Source organism: Pelecanus crispus, chromosome 2 (assembly GCF_030463565.1).
Source record: "Pelecanus crispus isolate bPelCri1 chromosome 2, bPelCri1.pri, whole genome shotgun sequence".
Lineage (NCBI taxonomy): Eukaryota > Metazoa > Chordata > Aves > Pelecaniformes > Pelecanidae > Pelecanus > Pelecanus crispus.
This window is the reverse complement of record NC_134644.1, coordinates 128,460,046-128,475,965: the sequence shown is the minus strand read 5'-3', so window position 1 is coordinate 128,475,965 and position 15,920 is coordinate 128,460,046. Positions and strand designations below refer to the sequence as shown.

General features: G+C 40.3%; 1 protein-coding gene across 1 annotated transcript in view; it reads right to left on the bottom strand.

Annotated features, from left to right (window-relative positions):
* The window catches only part of LOC142592885 (chloride channel protein C-like), a 78,514-nt gene that overhangs the window by 45,736 nt on the left and 16,858 nt on the right, over positions 1-15,920 (bottom strand). The window contains exons 8-11 of the mRNA XM_075705062.1: positions 11,438-11,535; positions 7,859-7,959; positions 7,207-7,378; positions 5,441-5,612 (exon numbers count right to left, since the gene is read on the bottom strand). Coding sequence (XP_075561177.1) covers positions 5,441-5,612; positions 7,207-7,378; positions 7,859-7,959; positions 11,438-11,535 — 543 coding nt within the window. The remainder of the gene's footprint in view (positions 1-5,440; positions 5,613-7,206; positions 7,379-7,858; positions 7,960-11,437; positions 11,536-15,920) is intronic.

The following is a 15,920-nucleotide window of genomic DNA, read 5'->3' as shown; positions in this document are numbered from 1 at the left end:
CATTTTCTGAAGCCCACAGTACCACAGTGCCACAGCTCTTGAGCCCCATCACTTCGGGGTCAGCTGCTCCTCCATTTGGGAAGAACATAAGGGCACTGGTACACAAGCCCAGCTTTGTGCCAGGACTCATTTTGTGCATTTAATAATTTACCAGAAAAAAACTAAGACAGACAAACTAGGTGGAAACTATGCATTACAGAAAGGCACCTGCACTGTAGCTGGTGTTTTAAAGGCAGCTGTTTAAAGGGTATTTTTATTGTTCCCTTCTCTTACTAGAGCAAGATCCAAGAAGACCGCAAGTGCATGAACAAGTCTCATGTAAGGCACAGTTTGCACTGAAGACCCTGTGCACCTCTAAGTCCTGCCAGCTCTGCAGGAGCACCTCCTTGAGTAACATCCAGCTCCCTTTGCAGGCTCTCCTCATTGCCTACACAACAGTCCCGGGCACTCATAAACCAGACAGGGACAAAGCCCGGAGAACGGCCAAACAGGACAACCATTTCGTACCGTGAACTGCTTCTGTCCTTACTTTTCAGCTCAAGAAGCAGAAAGGAAGAGGGAAAAACAGGAGGTCCAGGTGGCAGAAACAGCCCCCACCCAAATGGAGGTGGAGGCTGCCCAAGGCAAATGGAGACTGCTGTTTCGCATGGCGAGCAGCACATGCACCACCAGAGCCATCCTCCCTCCCTTCTCAGGGAGACCTTGCCCTGCTAGCAGCCAAGTAAAACAGCGACGGGTAACAGGGGGGCAGCAGGCAGGCTGGAACTGAAAACTGAGGAAATGTCATTCATGTTCTGACAGACATGCAAAACATCAGAGGAAAAGCAGTTCACCAGGCAATGCAGCATTGCATTTCTACTAAAACACTCTCTCTGCTTCTAAACTTCTTACCATCTTGCAAAAAAAAAAAAAAAAACCAAACCAAAAAAACCCACAGCATTTAAGTTAATTATATGCCTCTCAAAATCACTCAAAAAAGAGCACAGTATTAATAATTTGCAGAGGTGAGCAGGGGAAATTCACAGAAATGCTACAAGGTATAACCAGGTCCCAACCAAGACCCAAACACCATCCAGTCCACGGCTCTCCAGCACCACAGAGGAGGAAGCTGAAGTGGAAATTAACACAGTCCAACCCAGCATGTTGAAAGGCACAGCTATAAAGGCTTTTTCTGGCATCCCATTAGACAAGAAGAAATCCTAGAATTTACACCCATTAGCATTTACATTTAATCCAAGCGTGATACAGATCACAATTGTGTTGCCCAGTTAATGTACAGTTTATCCATCTTCGCCCATAGAATAGAGTTGTCATCCATTAGATCAGGCCTCACTCAGGAGAAATTTGATTTAAATCAGTGAGAATTCCTGGTCCCCTGATGGTGTCTTCAGCAGCAATACAGACAAGCAATGCCATGAGCAGCCAGGATTGTTCTCACTTTTTGGTCTTCAAGCACCAGCTATGCAATATTACCCGACACCTCCAATCAACAAGGAAAGATTCAGAATTTATATTTGTTTTAGCATTTTTAAAACCATCCTTCCTGCTTGCATCATCACTACTGCAAATTGTTCAAAATGCAGCATCTTGCATCCTACAACCACTGGGCAACACAGCTCTCTTGTGAAAAACTTGCACTGGATACCAGGCAGATTTTATGTGTATTTTAGAAGTCTATTTTTCTAACATCTTACATCACCATCCTGGTCGTCTTATAATTTCCCTCTAGGTAGCTGGAGTTGGTGGCTGTCTGTGCTGTATACTCACATCTGTAAAACAAGATGTGTCTGTCATATCTACAGTAAGTGCCCACCCCTGATGCTCTACTTAAATTTTTTGTGAAAGGACTTAATCTTCTTGAGAGTCGCTCTCTCAGAGAAAGTGAGAAAGGTAGCCACAGAATTTGCAACAATACATCCTGCCTATAATTTGAGGTAAGCACATTTTGCCTAAATTAGAAGTACTGAAGAAATATAGAGAGGGGAGAGGTTATTTTATTGCACTTATTCAAGATGACCCGTAACACTGCTGTGAAGCATGTCAGAAGTATATACTACAACTGAGGTATCCAAATTATGCAAAAAAATAAATGTTCATTTTCATTTCTTAATGGAATGTGTATAACAAATATACCTAATTTCCTAACTATAGGACAGTGGTCACTTACAGCAGTGTAGTTTATTATATACAGTGCTCTGCCAGCATGCCTATCTTGATGTAGGCATCAGAGAGCAGAAAGCACAAATGTCATCTCTGAGCCTTCAACGCTGCCTTACGAACCAAATGCTTTTACATACAGCTTGTAGTTGATGTCAGACAGACATCAACAAGCAGCTTTTCATAAGCTTTGAACCCTCATCAGATGGTCATTTTATTTCAGTACCAACATCATGCCCATTAGCACAAGCCACTCATTCACAGCGGCCACACCTGCCACTAGCAAGAGACTCAAGGACAGACCTTAGGCGATTTAATCCCCTATGGAGATTTCCCTTTGGTTTATATAATGACATTGCATTTCCCCTTCCAAGTCCTAAGGAATATTCTATTTTCTCCTTTAGTCTGCATCTGTCAAAAGCCTGATATTTCAGTGTTTCACACTCAGAGGAGGGTTTTTAGTCTTAACCTTTTCAGAATTAATTGCATTCCCCATATCCATCAGAAGAGGTTTCTTGGAGAAATAAATCAGGCCAATAAACTGATATACTGCTTTAATTTTGTTTGAACAGAACAGGCAAGAAAGGGGAGAGAGTCAGGGCTATTTTCCATCCTGTGTAATAGAAAGACAGACAACTCGGGGGACAAAGGGTCCAAATCAGTGTAAATCAAGCTGCTCTCAGCTTGCACACAGGGGCATCACCAGTACTGGACAAGAACACTAATCCTAGGCTAGCCCAGTGCCACCTTTCCTCTTTAACCCTTGCAAGGCAGTCTTATTGAGAGGCAAAAATACAAAAGGAATGATAAAAATACAGAATGACCCAGAGACAAAACACACTGTAGGAAGATGCTATTCCTCTTCCCACATCTAGAGCACCCGGAGGCCAGCAAGCTCAGGACACATGACACTTAAAAAGACATGGGAGACAGAAGGCTGCAGGAAGGCAAGTCATAAGACTGGTCCTTATACTTGCCAAGGAAAACGTCACATCTACCGTTTGCCGCAAAGAGCTGAGGATGAGGGTCAAGTGTCAGCATGGGGGGTAGAAAGAGGCAGCCAAGAAAGAAAAGGTGGGCAGATGCCTGTGGGGTCTGCCATGAGGGGGGAAAAAAAAAAAAGAAAAGCATCTTACAAACCTGTTCGCTACAAGTTCTACATTCATAACTGTTTCCAAATGGAAGGCTGTGTGAAAAGCCAAAGCAAACATTCTCAATTCTTTTTGAACCCATCAGACAATATAGGAAAAATATGTGCATTTTATGGTTTGAGGGCACAACCTTTTAATTATGTTTTTGCATTGTCATGTCCAAGACCTTTTTTCTCCTCAAAAATTAATATTTCCTCAAGCAATGCAGCTATTTATCTTGGATGAACATGAATTGAAACACAATCTGCCTCTTCAGAGAGAGGCACAGAAGAGTTATAACATGACACCTAGGGGAATTCAGAACACATTGCAATGCAATCCTCATTATTTTTCTAGTGCCTTTTCAACTGTGTTTCCTACAGTTCTCTTAACAGTTTCCAGCTATTGTTTTGCATATTGCATACATGCATGCTCATGGAGGCGCTTGGAAAAAAAAATAAAAGAACAAGTGCAGGTAATGGGGAAGGCAGGGAGAAATTGAAACAAATAAAGTGTAGGCTTTTTCTCTCTACTGGAGCCGAATGAAATGCAGTTCTGTCATCCAAGACCAGCAAGTGTTCTGGCACGTAATCACCTCTCATTTCCCTGCGTTGAAGCACAGCCTCATGAGCACAAAGCTAAGGAAGATGTCAATCAACTGCTTTTGCCACTAAGGACTTAGATCTGCAGCAAGACCACAAAGTAATGGTTTACAAATGATACTTAAATTAAAATGTATTGAGCCATTGCAAGAAAATTCAGGCCTACTTTGGAAAAGACATTTAGTGATAATTGGGGCTCTCAGAAAACTTACACCTTGTGTTCAGGCACCAACTTTCCCCCCTTCAAGTCTTACAGACTTAGTAGCTGGCCACCAAATCATACAGGAACTTCCAAAAGATGCATAACAGCAATAATAGAAGAAAAAATACCAGAGTTCATTTGTACTTAATGGATAAGTAAGTGCTAAAGTACCCAGAGGACACTGAAGGAGAAGTGTTTCCATAATCAATCTAATTATTATTTCACAATAGAGAAGTTTTTCTGCACATACAACACCTTTCAAGCTAAAACATCAAAAAAATCCTTCCTACACAATTTACACAACCTATCACTAAAATGAACCCAATTTGGAGCGAGTGCCAATAAACGGCTTCTTTATCAAACACTGTGCAACAGCGTACTAGGAGGGAAAATCCTGGGTTGGTTACTCCGGGTGAATTCTGACATCTGCAAAGATTTTAATTTGATACTTTTGGGCAAAGTCAGCCAGGCAGCCAAGACTAGGTTTAGTCATGGGTGAAATTTCCACACACTGTAACACTCATAAGACTTGAATGTCCTGCTGTGGAAGGGTGAAAGCTTCCCCCTTGTGACCTCAACATCACTTCTCTGTTGACTAAGCTGAATTTCAGCTATGCCTTACAATCACCATCCTCAGGTGTTGCAACTGGGGAAAGCAAAGAACATCCGCTTTAATTATAAGAGTATTATTTGCAAATCCTTTAGCTTTCAGAGGTTTGCCTGGGAGGTATTATAGTGCAGACTCAAAATGTTCTGTTATAAAAGGAGGGGGGCAGGAAACATAAATATGAAATATGTTCCAAGTGAACATCAAAATTTTGAAATCTTTAAGGTATAAATTTACCAGAGAGACCTGGGAGACTTCTCATTGCACCACTTGCCTATACTACTGCAAATCCTTCCCTTACTCCATCCGGAAGGCCATATTCAGCCCCAACATAACTGCATTGCACAAGACCCTCAGCCCCCACAGAAGTCAATTCACAAGTCAAGCAGTGTGATCTACTATTTTTTTTTGTAATTCAGAAGATACAAAAGATAGTATATTCTGTTTTCTTGTTTGTAAACCACTGATGCCATTATAGTTTCTGTAACCCCCAAAAAAATAAAAAAATAGGAAAACACATAGTCAGATTTCTCAGTCATCCAAACTTACACTTCACAAATAAAAGGTCCCAGAAAAAAACCCCAAACCCCTCTCTTCAGGCAAGCCAGAAATAGCCAGGCCAATAATTTATTTCTCTGTGGTTCAATGTGCATGGGACACCACCTGTGGTTCATTTAGCTGCAGCAGCAAAAGCTCAACTCAACCTTGGCCACACAAATACCTGAAAACTTAACATACTTACCATCAGCACAGTGAGGGAGATAGTTAGTCTTGACACACCACTGAAAAAGGAGGCAGCTCCAATGGCAGCAAAGAGACCTGGATCAACCCATGCTCCGTATTCATTAGTTTGAACACCAAAAATGGAAACAAGGATCAAACCGATTATCCTGCCATACAAAGCTCCTGTGTACCTGTATGCAAGAAGAAAAAGAGTAATCCTCTTGCCAATGATAGTGTTTTCTAGAAACGTTTCTAATATTCTGCTGATCCCAGATTAATTTTTGTCAACTTCTGTAGCAACTTCTTTCCCAAGAAAAGCTCTAGTATCCTTCCTTAGTATGAGCATTTACTTAGTGCCAATCACTAGCATGAAACTGCCAGATTTACCATACTTTGAAGAAAAAGGGCTATCGGCATGTCTTAATGTCCTTCAAAGCCAAATGAGAATGAACCTTACAGGAATACAGTCAAAAGTATAGGTCAGAGCTATACACACTGGGATATTTCAGATAAAAAGCCCGCCCTTCTAGAGTTACAGCCTTATATGACTTCTTAAAATTAAGTCTACTTGTGCCCCATAAACCTGGCAAGTAAAATATTATAGCCATATAACAAATGGGCAACGTGGAGTAGTAACTATTAATGACCTGTCCAAGGCTAACCAGGAATGAAGCTGTGAAGAGAACCCAGGAGTCCTCAAACCAACCATATGCTACACTGAAGAGCAAAAACAAAATTTAGCACGGTTGGGCATGTAATTGCTGGTGTGACACACAGCATTTCATTCCATATAAAAGGAATTAAATATACAGACTCAAGCGTCAGCCAATGAACTAGATTTGTACAGACATTCACCTTCCAGAAACAGTGAATTACTGTTATTTATACAACAGCCATATATATGATATATATTACCAGATTTGGGGACCATCATCTTGCACCATTACACAACTTTTTCCCCTTTATTCACGCAATTGATTCATTTTGTTGATGGATGCAGTTCTAGTAGTTCTAGAACAGTTACAAAAATCAGGTTATAGGGTCAGAAACACAGGTGCTGGCTGACAGACTTGACTGACTATATCTATTCAGCCAAGTATGCCAAGTTTCAGCAAATGCTGCATATTAAAAATTGATTTAGACAACAGTTTGGGAGGGTAGGAGGTGAATACTCAGGGGTAAGGCAAAGGCAGAAGGTTGTACACACAACTATTTATTTTTCAGATTTTTTTAGTATTTGAATTGCATTATGCTGGATACCCACTCTCCAGCCATGACTCCTTGCTTGCTGAACATTAAAAGTCTCAACGTTACTGTAAGGACTTTACTCTAGTCTACCACAGCTTTCTAAAAAGTACAACAAAAGACCTAACTGCAGTTTTATCCAAAGTCTAGGGTGTTGATGTCCAAGATTAAGATTCAGGCTATTATGTGCACAAGAAGCAGATGAAAAGTCTGGATCTGAACCCGTATTTCTACAGTTACAGAGATGGAGCCAGCAGACAAGACTCTTTCTGGGTCCCCAAAGGATTCAAATGATCTATACTTGGAAAGTACACAATTTTGGCTACAGTCCTTCCACAGCTATTCTCAGATGATTTTTCTTCATTCTTTTCCACAATTTTAGCATCTCTTTCCAAGCAAACCATCCTGTTCCACCTATATAACCTCCTCCAAGCAATTATAGCTTTGCTGTTGCCAAGCTTTCAGCTTACAATTCAGATTGTTGCTACTCAACACAGGCCTTTTGTACAGAAAGCTCAAACCACGACGGGTGAAGCTTACAGCATAGGAATAACCAGGCCACTGGCAACAGCAGAACCTGCTGTCCAACAGCTGAGGATGAAATAAAATGCCAAAGCAGTGCAGAGGGATGCGTATCCAAATTCTTCATGAGTCCCACGTTTAAAAAGATATGTGATCCCTTGCTTCCCATTTTCAACTAGAAGCGCAGCAGCTGCAACACAGAGAAAGAGATGTGGAGAGATACAAAACATGAAAAGGATCCTTTACAAAAATACAGTTTGTAGTAGTTCTCATTTCCCTAAAACAGATAAATCAGCAAAGTACACAGATCAGTTAATTGGAGTTTACATGACAGTTTCAGCATCTGGGGCACTTTCAGAAAAACAAGGAACTTCTGTTCTTTCCAGTCTGGTCTGTGTGATGTTAACCTTGGCCTAAAGAAGGAGAAACTGCAGCCATTTAAGCTGAAGAAAGACAGTCCTACTACTTCAGCAGGGCTCTTTCCCCATTCCTTTCAGAGGTAATAACTCAGGAACTTCCCAGCATATTTGGCTCAAATATGGGATTTAGTTCTGATATATCCCTCAAAAGGGAGCACTACATTACTTTGAAGAAAACCTATGTTATGAGTAAATACACTTGGATATCACCTCAAGTTACATAAATTCAATTTGTTCCTAGCTCCCCTTACCTTGATTGAAAGTTTGATTATAATATCTGACTCCATCTGGACCAATCCATGTGTTTGATGAACAGCTATATTCTGAAATTTCTCTCTTGAACTGATTTATGCTTAAATATTAAAAAAAAAAAAAATTATTAAATGGATGAATATAACTTACCTTAGTGCCTGTACAGAATGTGTCTATTAGATACAAATTTTACACAAAACGCCTACTTTCCCTTACATCTCCCACTTAAGTTGTTTTATTAACTAACAAATGTAGTTTACTAGATCACTTTAATTATTCTACTAAACTAATAAATCTGGTTTATTAATGCTCATATACCTCTGTATAAACCTCCTGCTGCTGAAACCCAAAATTTCCAAAACCAGGAATCACATTACGCTGCCTAAAACCAGAAAACAGGGGAAAAAAAATACTTTATTAAAATGCCCAGCCTGGCCTTGATCTCCTTGTCCACACATATCATTGTAACTCTATAAAACAGGATTAGCAGACCAAAAATTTATCGTTCCTGACTAACACTTCAGTAGGTAAGCACAGCATCCCAAGCTGACAGATGCATTTGCAGTTTGAAAGCTTTGCACAGGAGAGCGCCATGGTGAGCTGGAAGGACTTAGAGGTTTCCTCGTCCACAGCAGCACAAGCTATACGCAAACCACACCTAAAAGATATTTGCCCAAGACATTCTTAAAGCTCCCCTTTGGTAAATACTGGCACCAGTTATTTCAACATCTTGCAACTTCGACTGCCGGTTATCATGCTGACCATGACCAGCCTTTCTGTACAGCACTACTATTCCTGGACACTTTCTTAATCTCTGTCATCTGGAGCAATTGCACTCTCCAAGCAGGTATGACTTCCTTCTTCCAGTCTGGAAAACATCCAGCATGTTTTGGACATCACCAGAACCTAAACAGTAACAATATGAACTCTGTTTCTGGAACAAAGAACAGGAGATCTGTGGTATTTGACCCATCTGATCCCCACTCAGAACTACAAGGAAAACTTAAAATACAGCCAACATATAGTGCAAGAAAATTTCTTCCAGACCCCAGATTGGCAACCAAAGGAACACAAGATACTTCCCAATCTTGTATTTGCTTTTTACATTAATCCAACCACTCAAACAAGAATATATTCCAAATTCATAATGGTCAATAAAAAATAAAAAACTTATTTACTCCATCCTGCTTTAGAAATCATATGATTGTGTAACCCACTTATAGCAAAGCTTCAAGTTCTATACAAATGTCTTTACTACCAGTAAAGGAGTGCACACACAAAAACCAGCACATCTGAGAGGCAATCTGAAGCTTGCAGCAATGCCAAAATAACAGATAAACAGAAGAACCTTTTTTTTTACAATTACAATACATGGTTGACAAGAAGAACAAAGCACAGAGAATGGAGATGTAGGACTTGTTTACACAGAGGGGTTTGTACCACTAAGTCTGTCTGAAAGCAGTATATTTAGTAGAGACAGATTTCTCCCTGGTGCCAATGGGAGGACTGCACTGCCACCCTGCATGCTGCAGGAATCATGCGCTGTACCGAGACCTGCTAATGGAAGAAGCCCATTGCTTCTTTACCTCCTTCTCCTGCCTCCCCACGACCTCCTATTCCTCCTTCTCCTAGGAATATCAAGGCCTGCTGGAAGTACTACAGAACACCACTGAAAGCACTCTTCCAGTATAAATTTATGAGGATAAGCTATCCTAGAAGGAAGCGCTCTCATACTGGCATAGCCACATACAGGCCCATCTGGAGCTGTAGCTCTTGGGCTGTCATGGTTTAAAAGAAAAACCATACACTTCACCAAGTTGGATCAGTACAAAAGACAAAACTAAGCATCTTACAATTTTTTTGTTATATGGGTCTTACTGGATATCTTAAAGTGGCAAGGGTGCCTGTTACTAACCTGTTGGATCTTCAAAGGTTAATGATATTTACCTGCCTCTGGAGTACTGACTAAGAATCTCAGATTATTCTGAGATGAGCCAAATCTAAATGATCCTAATTAAAATCTCAGGACTGCAATCGTAATTCCCTTTTTAAATTTATAAGAATGGGGGAAACAGTGAACAAGCTTCTTTTTCATGTTTAGTCTTGTACCTTAGTACAAGCTCACTAGAGACATCATTACTACCTTCACGGCCTTGCAAAGTCCATGGCAATTTGGTCCTTAATTCCCTTCAGATCTATCCATTTTCAACAGGATGTATTCTTTATAACTTGTAGCCACACCAAATGAAAAATTGGCACGAAGACATTTAGCCTCTAGGTTGGACCAGCCTGACTATTTTAGATTCAGAGACAGACAAAAGAAGACATGAAATTATCATGGTTTCAGATGTTTTTCCTTTAGAGCAAAAATAGTTTTGTTTTGAAAAATAACATTGTGCAAGCGTTTAGTCCTTAGAGTAAAAAAGGGTGTAGGGGTGAGGAAAAAGTCTTTTCCTGTAGCAATCCAAATAGCCATAATCACCAAGTCCTGGCACTAAGTGAAAAAAGTTTGCTTTTATAAAGAATATGTAAACATATATTATAGCAAACAATACTGAACCAGGTATTGCAAGTCAAATGACAGTCTAGAATTGGTGGCAAGAATGGGAAAGTATGTCTGCTTTCTGTATACTTAAATAAGCTGTTCAGAGTCCAGTCACCGATGGCAAGTTATTCAGTATTTACAGTTCACATTATGCAATATATATGAAGGTGCCCACTTGGAAGGAGGAATTCATAAATTTTACAGATTTATGTATTTGTGAAACTACAAGTTGGTAGTGACCATTTGCAATGACTTTGAAATCAAGTTGTCATTTAATCTCAATCTGAGCAATTCTTTTTCTAGTTGCTCTGGATTCCTCATAGGTATTTCTGAAGAAAGATACTTGGACTACAAAGCCTGTACCAGATTTAAGGATCTCTTCAACTGTGTCACCCATAAAATCCCTAGCCATTCAGCCACACAGTCCCTGCCTGTTTATTAGCACACTATGTCATTTTAAGTCCCCACATTACAGTTTGTGCTGTAGTAGCATGCGCCTCTGCTGATACCTATTGGTGTTCTTATATAGATGACTGATCAAATCATGTCCCTCTGCCAGTAGTAGCTGACTGAAGCTGAGTATAGCAAAGGTTTTTCATAAGTTTCCAGTTCCAGCTTTCCAGTTAAAGCACAGCCTGTTTTCTATAGGCTTATAGTCCTATATATAAGGCCTATACACCTTTTAAATCAAAATTAGGATTCTAAATTGAAAAAGTGTTTGTGTGATACAAACCAGCCATGTTTCAGGCTCTTTTCATTTTTTAACTGCTTTTTGTTTCTTTCTTTCTCCTTTTTTTTCTTTAATTTGACATGATGGCAAATGCCTCTCACTGGAAAAGTTAAGTGTGATTAAATTTCAGTGATTAAAAGATTAAGTGTGATTCTTGTCTCTACATGAATTCATTTTAATCATTCAGCTCTGAGGCACCTTTGAATTTTTCCATTCCAAATCCTTGTGACAACTAACTGGGAGAAATGGTTAATAATTGTATTTACACAGATATGCTCCTGGTGACTCTCCCCACTTACTTACATTCCTGACTTGTTTCTCAGCTGGTAGTTTCTCACGTTCATGACAGGAGTGCAAGGAAAGAAATACGGTAAGTATACTGTAACAGTCGTTGTACATACCTGCAGGCATTAAAATAAGTAAATAGACTATCATGAGATGTAGAAACAGACAGAAACGGAAAGAAAAGTGCCTAAAATCACTAATGCCAGCAGTTACCACAAGGAAATCGTCCTTTTGCCTTGCTCACATATCCCAGAAGATTAGCACTTGCTCCTCAGCAGCCAGTGAGGCCCAGATTCATCCCATCTCCATTCGGGGACTCAGCTGTTGCAGCTAGGAAATTGACCTCCAACTCTGCAGCTACCAGAGAGCCGCCACCACCTCCAGAGAGAAAGGTTTGCAGCACATGGGATGCTCTACGTGTGCCCAGCCTCCCCACCACGTGCCACGTTCAGCCAGAGCTCCTTGGAGGCTACCAGCCTGAGACTGCAACTTGTGCACAGCAAGGACTTGGGATCAAAGTGTCTTTCATTAAGCACCTAGTTTTTTGGTTGGTACTTAAAGTTATGCTGCGTGTCAAAAACAATCCACTGCTTCAATTTAAGTTACTTCCTGATTTATGCAAATTTGAAGTCCCTGGTAGATACGAACAGCTGAAGACTTGTTTCTCACTTGTAAAATTATTGCTTCTCTTCCCTTTTAAGGAGGTTGTTACAAAAGGACTAATATTCAGGTAATCAACAGAAAGAGGTTCCTAGACATCCTAGCAATACTAGACACCTCTAATGCCTAAAGCAGATTATATACTATACAGTAGAGACACAGATATTGCAATCCCAATGGATGAAAAGACTTTATCAGGTCCTTCTGCTAGTTTTCCATACACCCATTTTGAAGTAAACATGAATGAAACCAAGAATGTTTGAAATAGAGCACAGCAGGTGGTGTTTTCACTGGCTGCTTTGCATTCTGCAAAAGCAAAGGAATTTTTTACATGAGATGACTGTATTTCAGTTATGTATATTTTTCAACATAACATAGTTCAATATAACATAGTTACATTGCATTCAAAACTGTTAAGATTTTTATCTTACTTGAGATCAATTTACATTTCTAAATAAATGAAGACACACCCAAAAAAAAAAAAAAAAAGATTTAGAAAATATTTTGGTAGACATCTGGAGAGAAATTACTGGAACACAGAGCCATAATAATAAGATAGTTTCCAAGCACAAGGCTTCATGCATTCTGTGGATTGTTACAAAGCAGCTCAGGTAGCACATTTATAGAAACCCTCACGCTGAGATTCAGCTGCGTGCAGTTGTGACAATTTGTCAGACAATCGTATCTCAAGCCTTTGTTTCCCTGTATCTCAGAGATTATAAGCTTATGGGCAGAGCGCATCTACAAGAGATGGATGAAACTGGGAGTAGTTCGGTCTTCACAAATCTTAGGTCAGGTTTTGTTTCTGAAAACCTAACTCTGGGACAGTTCAAACCCAGGTCAAGTTTTTGTTAAAGCCCCAAAGGGAGCTAGAAGGACAGCTAGCCTGGAGCCAGTGCCTACATATTTAAAGCAGTAGCCTATCTTCACAGCTAGGTAGGGGAAAAAAAAAATCCTTTCAAGCAACCTTTTAAAGCTTTGACAGTTAAATATATAAGTATATATGCATATATCCTTAAGTTGTTCACCCTGCCCATGGAAACACTGAGCTTTTGGAACAGAAGCATTAGTCAACATGATAAAAAAAATTAAAAAGATAGCTCTGCCAGATTCTTGGCAAAACATTATCTACAGTGTGATTTCCTCACAGAGAGAAAGGTGATGAATTGAGGAGAAGCAAAGGCAGGCCAAGGGGCAGAAGGGCACTTAGGAAGACGGCTTTGCCTAATCTATGGGCTGAAGATTAGATATTCAATTCCAGTCAAAGGAATGGTACTCCGGGTTATGTTGTGGGTGTGGAAGATACCGTGATGGGTTCTTTCCAAGTTTAAATGCAGACTGGTTTATACAAGATTATTTTTGGTTAAAGTCACTGTGACATAGTTTCTTTCAGTTGTCTGATTATGTGAGCTTAGAAAAAAAAAAAAAAAAAAGAAGAAGAAGAAGAAGAAGAAGAAAGAATTGTATGGTTCTCTCTCAGATCAAACCATTTGTTTCCTGCCGTTTTTTTGCCAAGTTATAATAAAATAAGGACTGTGACCTGAGCAGGATCTCCTAGAGCTAATAAAAAGGAAAAACAGTCTGAATAAGAGTTCATGTTACAAAGTTAATGTAAAAAAAAAAGTAGTTAAAAAAAAATTAAAGGATGAAGACAAAAATATATAAACAGAAAAGCTCTGGTAAGCACTATAGCCCTACAAAACACACACTGTTGTCCCAGTTTCAGGTATGATCTGGCAAGGTGCTAACTGCTCCATGAACTTTTGCAGTCCTAAACACCACTCCTACACAATGTAAAATAACTCTTAGGAGGTATTTTCTTTACATCTGGCACTAAATCTTTGCTAGCTGATCTTAAGTTTTATCCTATAGTATCTCCTAACATACTGGGTCTTGCTGGCTTACGCTGTGGCTTGTTTTGGTTTTTTTTTCCAAAAAGTAATAAGGAACTGTGTGGGTTTTATGTGTTTAAGTAGTTTATGCAAGGTTTTTGTAATGTACTATGAGAAAGCCAAACCTTTCCTGATAGTAGGGGAAACAGCTGTCAAACATAGAGCTCTGGCTCCAAATTGTTAAAATAGTAATTGTTACAAACATGACCTCTCACAAACAGAGGGCCTTTGGAAACCTTGGAGTTTACAGAGGACTAATGGGAGTCACACACGGGACACTGCTTCTCAGCCTGCTGGTTTGAAAACTGGATTTTTGTTAGGATGTCTCACTGCAGTGCTCAACAGCACAGTCACAAATACTTTGCAAGACCTGGGAGCAAATTTGTAGCACAACAAAAGAAGGCTGGGCAGTGGAAAGACTCTCCTGAGAGCTGAGAAAACCCGTCTTCCCTACATACTTCACCCACTCCTTCAGACGTGGAAGCAAAAACCTTCAAGTGATCTTCCTCAAGGTGTCTCCTCTCAATGAGATGCTGAACAAATACGGCTGCAAAGTGAAAAGCCGACATCCTGCCGCTAAGAGGAGCTCAAATCCAGTTGTCATCGATGGCATGGGCCTGCCCCAGCACGGTCCGTTTACTGGGATCCCTCCTCCTCCTCCTCTTCCTCCTACCGGAGGTCAGATTTCACCGCTGACGTGCCAACAGAGCACCCAACAAGCAGGGTGCTGCTCCGAGCAACGAGCGGGACTAGGCAGAGGAGAAGGAGCTGGAGTGTTGTAGCATGCGCAGCTTTTAAGGGCTAAATGAAATGCGCTCTTTCTGACCCTATGGAGAGGAAAAATAGCGCAACCTACGGGAAACGTGCGCGTTGCCGTACCAATCCGTGAAGAGCATGCAAAGAATTGACCATGTGCCTCAACCTGTGGTTATTCACACTTTGAGCTTCAGAAGTTTCCCTTTTCATATTTAAACTACTAATTGTTTTCCTCCCAGTATCATCCAGGTTGCTGATGTGAGCCAAGGTGATTGTTTTTCCCTGAAGCTTATGTCCTTTTGTTGGCTCGCAGTAGAGGCTGCTGAAGGCATGTCTGGGCTGATGGGATGAGAGCATCTGTATGGCCAACGCATTGGTCTACAATTGAGCAACCCTCTCTCCAGGAGGGAGGGAAGAGAAAGTATACAACAGTATGTATAATAAGTATATACAGCATACATAAAACATACTGGCAAGTCTGCCTAAGAGAGGGCAGAAAAAGGGGCTTTGGTGTGCACCGATTTCCCTAAAGAAAGGTCACCTCAACACTTGAAAAGGTCTGAAAAACCCTCAGAAAAACTTCCTCAAAAATGGTGGAAGAAAAGAAAAAACATAACAATCAGGTATTCACTAGAGAAACTTGCAGAGAAACCCGAATTTGCACAATTTACTAAAAGTCCAGTAGAAAAGCTCTGATGGTTTCCTTCGTCCACATTTAACAACATATTTAAGTTATAACCAAAGCATAAAGTTGAAAATTATGAAAATGCTCAAAATATGGGAACCTTTTGTCTATACCCTTTTCCTTCCAATGGCATGACCCTCCCCAAAGCCATACAATGCCAAATGGAAACTCCAAAGCCCAGAGGTAAAATGGCCCCATCACACCTCATGAGGACATCTGAGGCTCAAGACTGATCTCCATCATTAAAAACTAGGGATAACTGGCTCCAGATACAGTTAGCTCCAGAGAGTTTTCCGTACCTATCCATAACTTTTAAACCCTCTACCACATTTATTCTTCATGCATCTATTCTTCTCACAATAGGCAGAGATCTCCTTTGTTGTTTTGAGGCAAAAATACATATGGTTATGGTAATAGTCTCCTAATTGTTCTTTCCAATGTAAGAGCTGAAAAGTGCCCAGCTGCAGAGGTGTGGAGGAGGATGTCCTCCTGGTTCTGCTACATGAGC